General features: G+C 44.8%; 1 protein-coding gene across 1 annotated transcript in view; it reads left to right on the top strand.

Annotated features, from left to right (window-relative positions):
- Positions 1 to 13946, top strand: part of LOC146170903 (uncharacterized) — a 186742-nt gene that overhangs the window by 114414 nt on the left and 58382 nt on the right. The window contains exon 5 of the mRNA XM_084586715.1: positions 7154 to 7230. Within this exon, the coding sequence (XP_084442841.1) occupies positions 7154 to 7230 (77 nt within the window). The remainder of the gene's footprint in view (positions 1 to 7153; positions 7231 to 13946) is intronic.

Raw genomic sequence — 13946 nt, 5'->3', positions numbered from 1 at the left:
TACGCTAACGTCCTTATCGTGCCTAAGCGTCAGAGCGCCGCATTATTGATGAGTAAGTCGACGAGATGCTCAGTAGAGGTGGGCTTCAACCTTTCAGTAGCCGTTGAGCGTCCCCGGTCGTTTTAGTCAAGAAGAAAGACTGGTCTCTCTCACTTTTGTGTGGACTACGGCCGCCTTAATGCAGTCACACGAAAGGACGTCTATCCGCTACCACACATAGATGACGCGCTGGACACTTTTCATGAAGCGGAATTTTTCGCTTCAATAGATTTTCGCTCTGGCTATTGGCAAATTCCAATGGCTGATGACGATCGTCCCAAGACAGCTTTTGTCACTCTCGACAGCGTCTACGAGTTCAACGTCATGCCGTTTGGTCTGTGTAACGCGCCCGCCACCTTGGAACAAATGATGGACGGTTTGAATTGGCACACATGTCTGCTACTTAGATGATGTCGTATTTTTATCCGATTTCGCGACCCACCCAACTAGCGTTGGAACTGTCTTGCAAATGTCTTAGCGACGCCGGTCTGCAGCTCAATCTAAAAAAGGGCCATATCGCCGTTCGTCAACTCATTATTTTAGGGCACTCAGTGTCCAAGGATGGCATCCTTCCTGATCCATCTAAACTCCGCGCCGCCACCGAGTTTCCAAAACCAACATCATATACCAACTACGGAGCTTGATAGGCTTGTGCTCCTATTTTAGGCGTTTTGTTCGTACCTTTGCGACCATCATTGCCCCTCTGACGTGAATTCTCGGCACTCACAAAGACCTTGCTGCCTGGTCGCCGGCATACGATACTGCTTTTACAAAACTGCTCACAATACTTATCCCACCCCCCGTATTGCAAGATTTGACCCGGCTGTTCCAACTGAAGTGAACACCGATGCCAGTTACGCAAGTCTCAGCGCAGTTCTTGCTCAACGAAAACCTGGTGTTGATGAATACGTTGTGGTGTACGCAAGTCGAAATTTGACCAAGGCCGAGACCAACTACTCGGTGACAGAAAAGGAATGCTTGGCCATTCTTTAGGCGCTTCAGAAATTTCGGCCATACTTTTATGCGCGCCCATTCGATGTTGTTACGGACTACAACGCTTTGTGTTGGTTGTCTTCACTAAAAGACCCCACCGGCTGTCTCTCCCGCTGGTTGCTTAGACTACAAGAGTTTGATATCTGAGTCATTCATCGTACAGGGCGCAAGCACTCCGACGCAGACGATCTATCTCGCTCGCCGGTGTCGTCTCATGCTCCATTGTCCCCGGCCTCCTGCTCTGCCTTGTCTTCTCTGTTCATCGACGACATATCATCGGAACAGCGCAAGGATCCGTGGATAACATCTCTAATCGATCTTCTTACGAACTCGTCACTTTCGCCGCCTACTCGCGCCCTTCGTCGTCAAGCGCAGCATTTCGCCCTTCGTGACCGCATCCCTTATCGACGTAACTATATGCCAGATGGCCGTAAGTGGCTACTCGTCGTACCTCGCCACCGCCGTAGCGATATCCGCGCATCTTACCATAACGATCCCCAGTGTGGCCATGTGGGAGTATTTAAGACTTATGAACGGTTGCGAGAGCGCTTTTACTGGCGCAGTATGTATACCATCGTCAGTAAGTATGTGCAGTCGTGCATCGATTGCCAGCTTCGCAAGCCTCCTCCTCACCATCAGCGGGCTCCATTACAGCATCTTCCGTGCTCATAGTGACCATTCGATCGTGTTGGCATAGATCTGTATGGACCTCTCCCGTACACACCTGCAGGGAATCGCTGTATCATTGTAGCCGTCGATCACCTTACTCGCTACGCGGAGACACCAGCTCTTCAGGATGCCACCGAACCCAATATCGCGTCCTTTCTTCATCACTTTATTCTGCGGCGTGAGGCCCCCGTGAACTTATAAGCAGTCGAGGCAAATCTTTCTTATCCGAGGTTGTCGAAGCGCTCCGACGAGAATGTCAGGCCATCCACAGAATAATCAGAGCCTACCATCCTCAAACCAACAGCCTCACAGATCGCTTCAATCGTACACTGGTTGACATTATGTCCAAGTAAGTCGCCTCCAACACAGATTGGGACACGATTCTCGCATTTATAACCTACGCCTACAGTGCCGGTGTTCAGGCAACTACCGGATTCTCGCCATTTTTTCTGCTGTATGGACGTGAACCTTCGTCTCCATTCGACACCATCCTCCCCTACCGTCCTGATACCTCAGAGTGCACATCGGTTTCAGCGGCTGCCAGGCACGCTGAAGAATGTCGCAAGCTGGCTCGCTCCCTTACTTCGGGCGATCAAGCCCAGAAGTAAGCGCACAGCGACACCAGCCGCTCTGTCCATCAATTCTCTCCTGTTGCTCACGTATTACTGTGGGTCCCATCGACACCACCAGATCTGACCAGCAAGTTCCAGCACAGTACCACGGACCCTATCTAGTACTCCAACAGACTCCTCCCGTCAATTACAAAGTTGAACCACTAGCCGCTTCTACCCACCTTCGCCGCCGTGGGCGTGAGATGGTTCACGTCGACCGTTGGAAGCCTTATTACGATCCCGCTATCCTATCGTCTCCATTAGTCGCCAAGATGGCTCCTTGTTTCCGCGGGGGCCAGATTGTAAAGACGAAGTTCCGATTATGTCCACAGATCGCTGAGAAAGAGAAAGTGCATTGGCGGACAGCTGTCTAAAAGTTACGCCTCCACCGTTCCGGTCTTGCTCGCCACCAGTGCCCGCTACCAGTGCCTGGATTCCTGCTTAGCACAGAGAACAGGTACCAACTTCTTCAAAAACGACTAATAGGCTGCACTAGAGCTTCAAAGGTTTCAGCGGTGAGAGGAAATGGGTGAATAAGAACACACACAGCAGTTGCAGATGGTGCGACTACAAACACCCAAACCCTACACTCATCATCATCTTCCTCAGCCTGACTATAACCACTGAAGGGCGAAGGCCTCTCCCATATTCCTCCACTTAATCCGGTCTTGTGCTAGCTGCCTTGACTGCTAGCCCTTGACCCAGGCGAACGTCTTCATCTCATCCGCACACCTAACTTTCTCCCACCCCCTGCTAGATTTTCCTTCCCTTGGAATTCGGTTTCTTGCCCTAAGCGACCATTGGTTATCCTTATCGGTAATCGGTTAACCTAGGGATTAGGGCGCCTGTCTGAGCTGCGAGAGGTGGTTAGTTCGAAACCCACCGCCGGACACCTTAGGTAAAAACCGGTACAAGCGTCTCCCGGCCTGGCACCCGGGTTTCGTAGGGGATTGCGCTTGAGGGAAGCTCCGTAAACCCCGCTTTGCCCTACACTACCCACTCCTAATAGCTTAACGATTCACCACTCACTTCACAGAACGCTGATGTAGTTGCAAACTTAGGTATCAATTTATGCCCTAACAATCATTGAAATCATTAAATCATTACACAAACAGGTGCATCAGTATCCGCAAAAGCTGTTGTGGCTACACCACCCGCTGACACGTTAACATTTTAGTCTAAAAACAGGCGCAGGTCTATAAATCCACAGCAGGCTTCGAGCGACCTCACCACTATCGCGCTGACTAGCCGTCTGAACGCCAGCGTGGCTATGGGGTCAAGTGTGCGTGTAAAGCAGAAGTCACGCTGCGATACGATGAATGACTATAGGTCCTCATGCTTCCCTGAGGATGGTACGTACAAAGGTGAGTGGAAAGGTGGCCAGTGGGGACAGTACTGCTGCTGCTAAAAGCCTGCCTCTATTGTGTGGATTGTTGCGCTGTAGCAATGCAAGCGGTGACGATGGCAAGACCGCGACTATGGCCTGGATTACCACTTCGCAAGCACAGCAAGGGCGGACAGGCAGGAGTGCGCCTCGGGAGGACATCGCCGCTTTAAGGACTAGTACTGAAGCCGTTACTTGTGCCGTCCTCGAAGTTTACTTTCGACGGCTCATTAGCGTGCATATACGTTCCGTGGGGAAATCGTTAGGTACAGTAGGCTCAGAAGTGTGGAGACTGCTGGGGAACCTGTATCCTCATAGTGAGCTGCATTGACAGAGAGCTGTTACGGCTGAAGCAGCGGACACGCAGAGGGTTGCTCACTGGGGCAGTGCGTTAGGTTTTGAAAAAGCATAAGTCTTGCAAAAGTTCGTCGAGTACACTACAGCGAATAGCGTGGAAATATCACGGATGGTAGCGAATTCAGGGGCTGCCACCATAGGAACAGTATTCGAGCGCAAACTTCGAAGTAATTCTCTGCATCTCAGGCTCTCAATCTGCGGCACGCTCGATCAACTTCGAGACAGATGTCACATTCTCTTTGCTTTAGGCAAGTGTAAACATATTTTGCGAAGCCATGAAACATATGGCTCACCTTATCTTTATTGGGCATGCCGGGAGAAGCGACATTGCAAAGCCTCAGAACCGCATCGATGTACTTGGTACAGGTATCTCCAGAATGCTGTGCCCGGTCAGCCAATGGCTGGTCGCCATGCTTCTTTGCAGCCGAGTAACCGAAGTTTAGGTCTTATACAAAGCGTGTCTAAAGCGTGAATCAGCATTTTCAGTTTTCGTACAACGTAAGAGTCGTGCCTGCGGGCACGAGCACTACGTTGGTAAGTTGATTGGTGGCGTCAAACATTTTATATCGGCTATGCATTGCTAGAGTGCACCCCACGTACTTACTGGCGGCGCCCGCGAATGATCGTGGGTTACAGTAATGGGGCTAGAAGAATCTAGTGTGGTCCTGGGAGGCGCGGCGTCTATGCCCAGGAAAGTCTTATGGACGAAATGTGGCAAACACGCAAGGTCAAGACAGTGGCGAGGTCCGAGTGGTAGATCGCTCACTGATGAAGTGACACCCCATACCTCCACCGTGTTGTTAATATGACATTCATGATAAAACAGGATATCAGAGACGGGTGGGTTGTTTTTCGTCGTAGCGCTGCAGACGCTGCACACTCCCATTATCTTTATTCATAGGGCATAGCACGTCTTCATTATAGCGGCCCTTTGCAATTTGCAGCTATTTACTGTATCAAATAATGGACATGAGTAGAGCATGAGGAACAGCGGAAGATGTGGGCGGGAGCAGAAGACGACACAATGAGCGCAGAGCGCGTTGTGTCATGTTCTCGTCTTATGCTGCCGTCCACGTTTTCTGCTGTTACCTCAGGATGGAAAAACAACATGCCCAAGCCGCTATTCTAGATTCACAGAAGGTGGTTTATTTTATAATGTAGCCGCGTAAAATCTGTTTGAAGTTACTGTACAGTAACAAAATGCCTAATATTTTTATTTTTCTACACTAGCTGTAGGATAAATTATGAACAAAAGGATGTAAATATTTCGTCCCTATCTATATCCGCTGCTGAAAAATATGAACGACATTAAGCCCCAAGACACATTGTAGAGAATGGGCTTACCATGTGACTTTAACACTTCGCCAACGCACTACGTGCAATTAAATGGCGAAAATTGTTAGAATAGATGCCGAAAGCGGTATTGCCTCTGCTCTGAAAGTGAAGCTTGAGGTTCCTAAAAACGTTTGGTTGTGCCATAAACTCTGACTGTAGAGGCTCATATAAATTCTCGATGTGTGCGTAGCTTTGCAATCACAGATACAAAAAACATCAATTGCAGATTTCAGAAAAAGAAGGCTTGTCCAGTCTCATGTCAACCGGATATTACTTCCCTGTCGCTGAGGGAGTTGCACCTTTTTGACCTTTATGCATCCTTATACCACGCTGTTATTTCAAGCCCGGAATGAAGATTGTCTGTAGTAGTCACATCTACGAATTTGTCCTATATATACCACTTACAGCAAAACGGTTCTCAAGGTGAAAGGTTGTTACACAAAGGAAACTCATTGAGAGGAACAAATACGAAAGCGAGATCTTATTGTTATGAATAAAAGGTTTTTACTAAATATGCTTATGAGATCCTAGCAGCCAGAGAGATATATTTATCTTTCTGTACATTTTATGTACTTTAAATTGTTCAAGCCATTAAAAGAGTTTTCATGATTCGTCGCAGTGCACTGGCAAGATACGAGTTGCAGTTCATGATATACAAGACTGTATATTCGAGTAGAACTGTTCATCTTAAAATATTATTCAGCAGCTACCTGTTAAGGTCCCACTACCGACTAGAAAATGTGCTCCATCACATATACCAATCACTGCAGTCAGGCGGGTTTTCAGGATTAATGCACGAGTATTTCAATATTAAAGGAGTTCATTCCGGAAAGTCATGTTGAGTAGAATATAAAAAAGGTTATTTTACTGCCTGATTGTATTTCTCACTCCTCGTCTTTGCTTGTATTATCCAGCTTAATTAAAAAAATGCTGATAACTGTTTGCCAATGCCATCACTATAATGTGAATGTAAGCAAATATGCTAAAACGATTGCCCCTCGTCAGAGCAACAACTGGCTGTAAATACTTCGTATCGCCTTCAGATCTAGTGTGACTGTTTCCAGTTTCTTATTACCATGTTTTTACGTCATATAGGTACTTCCAAACTCAAAAGAGGGCAGTTCTTGGAAGAATTTAAAAAATAATTGTCTTAAAAATATATTATTGCAAAATTGTACTGTAGATATATGAAGATTGTGCATCATGATCGCGGTATGCTGACAACCAAGTCTTTTCAGAAGGCAATAAATATTTGAACTATATCTAGAAGCGCTGATTAGGTACTGAGTTTCAACTTTTCGGCAGTTAAAAAGGTTGTTCTGCATGTTTCACTTGTAGGGACGGGAACTTCAAATAGTCTATAAATAAGTGCAGCCATTCCTGATATATTTTGCACATAAAACGATGTAGGCTCCTTAAAATCTACAGTGCAATGTTTTATACTTTCACTTAAAAGAAACCAGCCTTTTCTGTGTTCTGTATTACAGCCTAGAGTACTATAAAGCGGCCAGAAAGAACTTCGTGAGAACAAGAAGGAAAAATCACGGCATCACTCTCCCACTCTATAAATGAATAAAAAAAAACTCTGAATCCCGGAGTGCGCAAAAAAACTGCTTCGTGTATATAGTGCCATACCACAATTGAAAAAATCAACACTAGCTTCGTGAGTTTACTAGCTGCAGTACCGTTCTGTAATCAACACATTCAAAAAGAAATAAAATCCTGTTACATAGTGTTATAAGTTACGCTAAACGTTTTATTGTAGGACGCTGAACGTCTCCATGACTGTTAAACAGGAAGGAGAGAAGACATATATTTATGCAGTGGAATACAGCAAAGGAGGTATGAACTGTTTGAAATATTTCTCAAGTAATACCTGCATATGCCAGTTACATAATCAATATTTATTTTGCGCTAACATAGTGCATTCATTGTGACTGAACGAGTTTAAATATCTTCATTCTCTCGTTTTAATTATTTTTGTGCTAACTCAAACAATTATCTGCCTAATGTGCTTATAAAACGAACTTAGGCGTGTGTTATTGTGGAAATACATAAACCATCTGGAGATCTATATTTTGTTTTGTCATTTGGCAGAGCCAGGCAATTCATTCAATATAAGTCATTTTTGAGATGCCACAATTACCTACAAATACTCTTATTGCTGCTTTCAATCCCCAGAACAATTTTTAGATAAACTGCTCCTTTTATGGCATGACAATGCCAATTCTCACAATTTCATATCTCATGAGTGTTTGTCCTCACGCATGACACTTCAAACCAGTGGCATCTCGGTGGAATAAATCGCGCCCCCACCTCACATATCCATTCTGCAATGTTTTATGTACTTCTCGTTGCAATTTCTTAAAATTTTTCCCTTCTCTTCATCACTGACGGATATGAAAACGTATTTCTCTAGGATTCCTTCGCATTCGTATTTTTTATCGGAGAAATGAACGATAATGTTTTATGCCGAATGTAGCCAGCATAATTAGTCACGTTCTCTTTCCCGCCATTAGAATATAATTTTGTCTGAGCTCTTCTGGAAGCTGTAACTTCTGTCAATACAACTGCTTGCTTGGGCAAAGGTAAAATCGCCTTTGCCATATGTATATTGGGAGGTCGTTAGGTACTTTAGATTACATTTCTTGTGCTGCATTTGCACAGACAGCCCAGTTAGGCCATCGGGCCTAATGCACGAACTATTCAATTCCTGATTCAATATTTTCGGCAGTTGCCGATATGCGGCCATATCACTGCGATTCTAGCGCGCGGAGCACTTGTGTATTTTTCGTTTGTTAATGCTCGTTACCGTAAGACAAATATTTGTCATTTTCTCTGTCGCACAAGATGCGTCGAGATGTATCGCAAAGATTCCAGCCATTCACCTGTGTTTATACTGTGTTGCAGGTTATGTTAGTCCCCTTTTTTGTAGTTTTATCTAGATGTTTCTTAGACATCTTGAAATTGAGCGTTGACATGCGCATCAGACATTCTTTATTCGCCGACCGCCGAGCACGATTGTTTGCTATCGTAACCGCCGATGCCTTAGTTTTTTCCGGGCGCAAGTCAGCCCAATAATTTCTTTTAAGTGCAACGCCAGTGTCTTCACTTGTGGCTACTGGACTTCTCACACACTACGTGACATCTAGTGGAGGCACTAACAGCCTACCCCTTCGAACGAAGGCCTTAGCGTCGTTCCTGCCGCCTTGGGGGACCAGCCTGCCAGTCGCCGAGCCAGCCGCCGACGTCAACAGCTCCATCCTAAAGACGGTGTCCTGCCGCACCTCGTTCGATCTCGGTAGAAGACCCAAATATTGACCATCGCTCAGCTACAGCATCGACATCTTCGTCTAGCCCTGTGACCCCTGCTTCCAAAGAAGACGGAATGACGATGCAGCAGACTGGCTCGACATGTTTGAACACATGTCAACGTAGAATGCCTAAAATGAGGAAACAAGACTACGAAAAGTCTAGTTGCTCATCAAGATTCTGCCCGAATTTGGTTCGACAATCGAGAGAATGTTTTGAAGGATTGGGATACATCTAAGAGGGAGTTTTTGACGGATTTGGCAAATGTCGCACAAAAAAACAGAGCTCAGGCTCGACGCCCATCCCGAATTCAACTCGAATGATTCGGCAGTTTTATATTGAAGAGTGTAAACATCTCGTCCATTGAGCCGATTCAAAATGACTGACCAATGTTTTGACGGTCTCCAATGACAGCCACCAAAAATCATGGCGGAATTCGCTCAAGAGGCTTCGAGCATGGACAAGCCGTCGGCCGCGCGATCTCGCCGAATCAACAGTTGCTTCAAGTCTTCCTTCAGGTCACTCTGACGTCTGACCTACATGCGGAGATAATCTGATAAACCTTAATCCGCGATATCGTCTGAAAAGAACTGCGGTGACTCCTGTGATGCAGCCACCGAAGAGCCCCTGGGTGGCACCGGTAGCTTTCCTGAAGAAGAAAGACAGCACACTTGGCTTCTTTGTCGATTGCCATCGCTTGAACAACTTAACAAAAACGGATGTCTACCTGCTCCCTGGCATCGATAACAGTATAAGCCGTCTCTCTAACACTAAGTAATTCTCTTCTATGAATTTGAATAGCGGGTACTGAAAAATTTAGGTCGACAAAAGAGGCCACGAGAAGACAGATTTCATCACATATGACGCCCTCTTCGAGTTCAAGGTAATGCTCGATGGCGTTTGTTCCGACCCAGTCGCCTTCCAGCGAGTAATAGATGCTTTAGTGTATGGCCTGAAGTGGCTGATTAGCCTTGTCTACTTAGATCACGTCGTTGTCTTCACTTTGGTCTTTATAGCTCACCTGAAAAGGCTGCAGACAGTGTCAGTTTTACATCGTCAGGGTCCAAGTATCACTTCGACTACGAGGAGCTCTTGTTTCTAGGTCATATCGTAAACAAGTACGGAATTCGCCTAGACCCACAGAAGACCGCTGCGATGGCACAGTTTCGACGGCCGGTTATAGCAAAGCAGTTCGTCGATTCCTTGGGTTGTACGCGTATTACCGACGATTTGCAAAAACGTTTCGCGCATCGCCGAATCTTTAACCACCTTAGAAAAGCATACGTTCCGTTTGAATAAAAAGCGTCAGAAATGGACGCCTTGTTCAACTTAAACGCCACCTAAAGTCTTCTTCTGTCCTCGGACACTTTGACGAAAACACCCAAAATGACATTAACATCGACGCAAGCAGCGTGGCTCCAGGTGCAATCCTTGTTTAGAACCGTGCCGGTGTACAAAAGGTTGTGACTTAAACTAGCAGGTCTCTTTCGAAAGCCGAAGCAATTCACTCGAATACGGATTCATGGTGCCTTAAATAAATTGGGGATGCATCCAACTTCCGTCCGCACCTGTACTTGACGACTTCAAGGTAGTAAGCGATCACCATGCACTATGCTGGCTCGCCCGATTCAGCCTACGTCTTCAAGAATATGAGGTGACTGTAGTCTATAAGACGGGTCTAAAGCATTCCGACGCACACTGGTTATGCCACGCTGCATTCGACGCTCCTCCAAAAGGCGATGACGAAGACTCCTTTTTGAGAGCGGTAAGCGCCTCCAGCTTTGCGCAACAGCAGTGCATGGACCCAGAATTGAGTTAACTAATCGACTACCGCGAAGGCAAGATCGTTTCCACCCTTGCTTTGTTCACGCGTCATTTGTTGTCGGTCAGATTAAGCAATGACTTACTGGTGCAGACCTTTGCACCCAGCATGACCGCACAGCATCTTATATTTAAAAACCTTCGGCAGGAAATTCTGCAGGTGTGCAACGATGAGCCGACAGCAGGGCATATTGTGTTTCCGTGCACAATGCAGCGAATGCATGAGATTTACTACCGGTCACGGCTGCTTGCCGATGTTGAATTGTTACCCTACATGTTTGCTGCCCTATATGTCGTGGCCATGCCCACTTCTTGATTTCCACTAGAATGTCAGTAACTTGAGTTATTTCTGTGACCCATTTTCCTAATGTTACCCCCATTTTTCGTTCCATTCCTTATCGCGTTGTCCTCAGCTTAAGTGGAACCGCCTTCGTTAGCCTCCCCGTCTCAGTACCACAGGTGAGTAGAGGTAAGATGAAGTGCTGTATGGTTTCCGCTTGAGCGATACGGTAAGCTGCTAGTCATAATTTGCGAGTGCTTGCCAATTGCGCTCCATCCTAATCTTATTCTCCTTATTATTTAGCTTCCATTATCCGGAGCTGCGGTTACTACCTGTCCTAAGAAGATATATTTGCCTGCTACTTTCAGTGCTTTGACACTTAAATTGCTGTTGCATTCCGGGGCTGTTGAACAATACCTGAGACTTCTGCATATAGATTTTCAAGCCTAAGTTTCTGCTTTTCCTGTCTAGGCTATCATTCTTTGTAGTTCATTTCTTCCGTTACTTATGAAGGGAATCTCATCTGCAAATCGCAGATTACTGAGGTATGCTTCATCTATCTATATACCTAACCGCAACCATTCCTAGTCTCTGAACACAATTCCTCTAAGCAAGCTGTCAAAGCACTGGAAATAGGAATTCGGTTACATTCCTTATGCAGAACTATGGTTGCTGTGAAGACATGATATATATATTTCAGCAATTTCAGCGTGAATTTCAGTACCTCTTGTTTACACACTGCTATTGCAATGCCGGCATGACTACCGTGGTTTCTACAGTCAAATGCTTTTTGTATTACATGAATGCTGTGTATAAGGGCTAGTTATATATCAAGCATTTTTCTATTGCCTGGTTGATGGTATCCACATGATCGATAGTAGAGTATCCCTTTCCGAAAACCTGCTTGATCTTTTGCTTGGTTGCCAAAGGACAAAGTATGCACTCTTCCATGGTTCTGGGACCGTCATTGACACAAGGCAGTGCGTATAAAGGGTAACCAGGTTTTCTAGCACAATATCCCCCGTCCTTCAACAAATCTGTAGTTACCTGATTCTGTCCAGCTGCTTTCCCCCTTTTCATAGTTTGTAATGCTTTCTAAGCCTCGTCCTTCATCACAGGTGGAACATCTAACTGCTTTTCACTACCGTCTGTCTATTGTGTCTTGACTACTTTGACTACTGTAGAGATCAGTATAGAACTCCTCTACAACTTTGACTGTCCTGTTCATATTCGTGATGACATTGGCCGCGTTGTTCGTAAGCGCATACATCTAATTTTTTCCTTTGCCCAAATTCTTCTCCATCGCTTTAAGGCTTTCCCCGTTCTGTACAGCATGCTCAATTTTTTCTATGCTATATTTCCTTATATCGGCCAATTTGCGCTAATTTATTAGATTTGGTATCTTTTCCAGTTCTGTTTGGTCTGTTGGATAGGAAGGTTTCATACTTTAGCATTTCTTATTAAAATATTTTGTCTCCTCAGACAGCTTAACGGTATCCTCTCTAACTATCTTACCGCCTACTTCCGCAGCGAACTCAGAGAATGATATCTCTGAAATAATATTTATTTATTTATTTAACAATTCTGCCGCTCTCAATCGAGAGCCTAGCAGACGGGCAAAACACGTTATGTTACAAGCATACAATATAAAAGAAATGAAAGAATTCTAAACAGTTCGAATAAATGCGGACAACAAGGTATAGAATTTTTGGGAAAAACAACCGAACAATACTCGCAACAGTATGGCAGCATTTCATAAAAAAACAAACAAACAAAATAAAAAGATACCAATAGTCGGTGTACCCCATATTAATCCTACGAATTGTTAGTAACGTGTAAAGGCAACCGGTAATAAAAGTAAGAAGCAATAATGGTCTCTTGTGATTAACTCTAGTTGGGTTACGAACCAGGGGCAATGAATTGGTGTTTTGTAGAGATGAGCTAAGCTGATTCCATTCTCTTATCGCGCGAGGAAAGAAAGAGTACCTGAATGCGTCGTTAGAAAAAGAGTATTTCGTTAGCGCATGCTCGTGGTGGTGCCGTGTTATTCTAGACAGTGAATGCGATATGTACGTAGTTGTATCAATTTTGTACTGGCCGTGTAGTAGTTGATAAAGAAATTTTATTCGGGCTTGTTTTGCTTTAGTCGATAATGTGTTTAAATCTGAACGAGCTAAGAGAAGGGAGGGTGAGTCTGTACGCCTGTATTTGCTGGGAATAAACCTTGCTGCTTTTCTTTGCACGCGTTCGAGTTTAGGTATGTAAGTTGATGTATAAGGAAACCAAATTGTGTTAGCGTATTCTAAAATTGGTCTGACAAATGTTTTATAGGCCAGAAGCTTAATATTCATTGGTGTGGTCTTTAGGCGTCTCATCAAATACAATAATTTTTGTAGGGCTGTAGTCGTAATATTATTTATGTGTGCCTCCCAATTAATATTTGATGTCAGTGTTATTCCCAAGTATTTATATTCATCAACCTTTAAAAGTGGTGTACCATTAACGCTGTAGGAGAAGAGAGAGGATTGCTTTTTTCTTGTAATTGTCATGGCTACTAATTTTTTAACATTAATAGACATTTTCCAGAGGGAGCACCACTCGGATACCCTGTTGAGGGATTCGGAAAGAATGAGATGGTCATTGTGGCTTGTAATTTCTTTGTACATTGCTTGTACATTGCTTGTAGGCTAAGGTCGTCATCCTTGGATAGAGCGGAAGATCTGTACTGTAGCAAGATACTAAACCCTTCTGTCCTCCCTCTCATCGCGAATTCGTTGGTCGACTTCATTCGTAATAATCAGCTTTCTTCCCTCTTCCAATTTAGACTTATTCAAGACCTTACCAACCTGTGGTCCCTGCATCGCACTTTAACGATTACCTCTACATTCTGCATATAGGCGGGGTCAGAACAGCTGTTTTGGGTTTCATGGACATAAGCGGTGCCTACCACAACATAATAGAGAACTGCTACCAATTCTAAGAGAATAAATTTAATAACCGAAATATGTTCAGGTGATAAATTGAGATTGCATGGGACGGGGTAAAATGTATATCTACCCTCGAGGTATGCGAAGGACTCAAACAAGGATGTGTGCCATATCCGCAGTTTTTCAATATTGATATAAAGATACAGTAGGGTCTGCAA

The sequence above is a fragment of the Amblyomma maculatum genome, unplaced genomic scaffold, assembly GCF_055883805.1.
Source record: "Amblyomma maculatum isolate TAMU_Amacu unplaced genomic scaffold, ASM5588380v1 scaffold_28, whole genome shotgun sequence".
Taxonomy (NCBI): domain Eukaryota; kingdom Metazoa; phylum Arthropoda; class Arachnida; order Ixodida; family Ixodidae; genus Amblyomma; species Amblyomma maculatum.
This window is presented reverse-complemented; position numbering and strand designations above follow the sequence as displayed.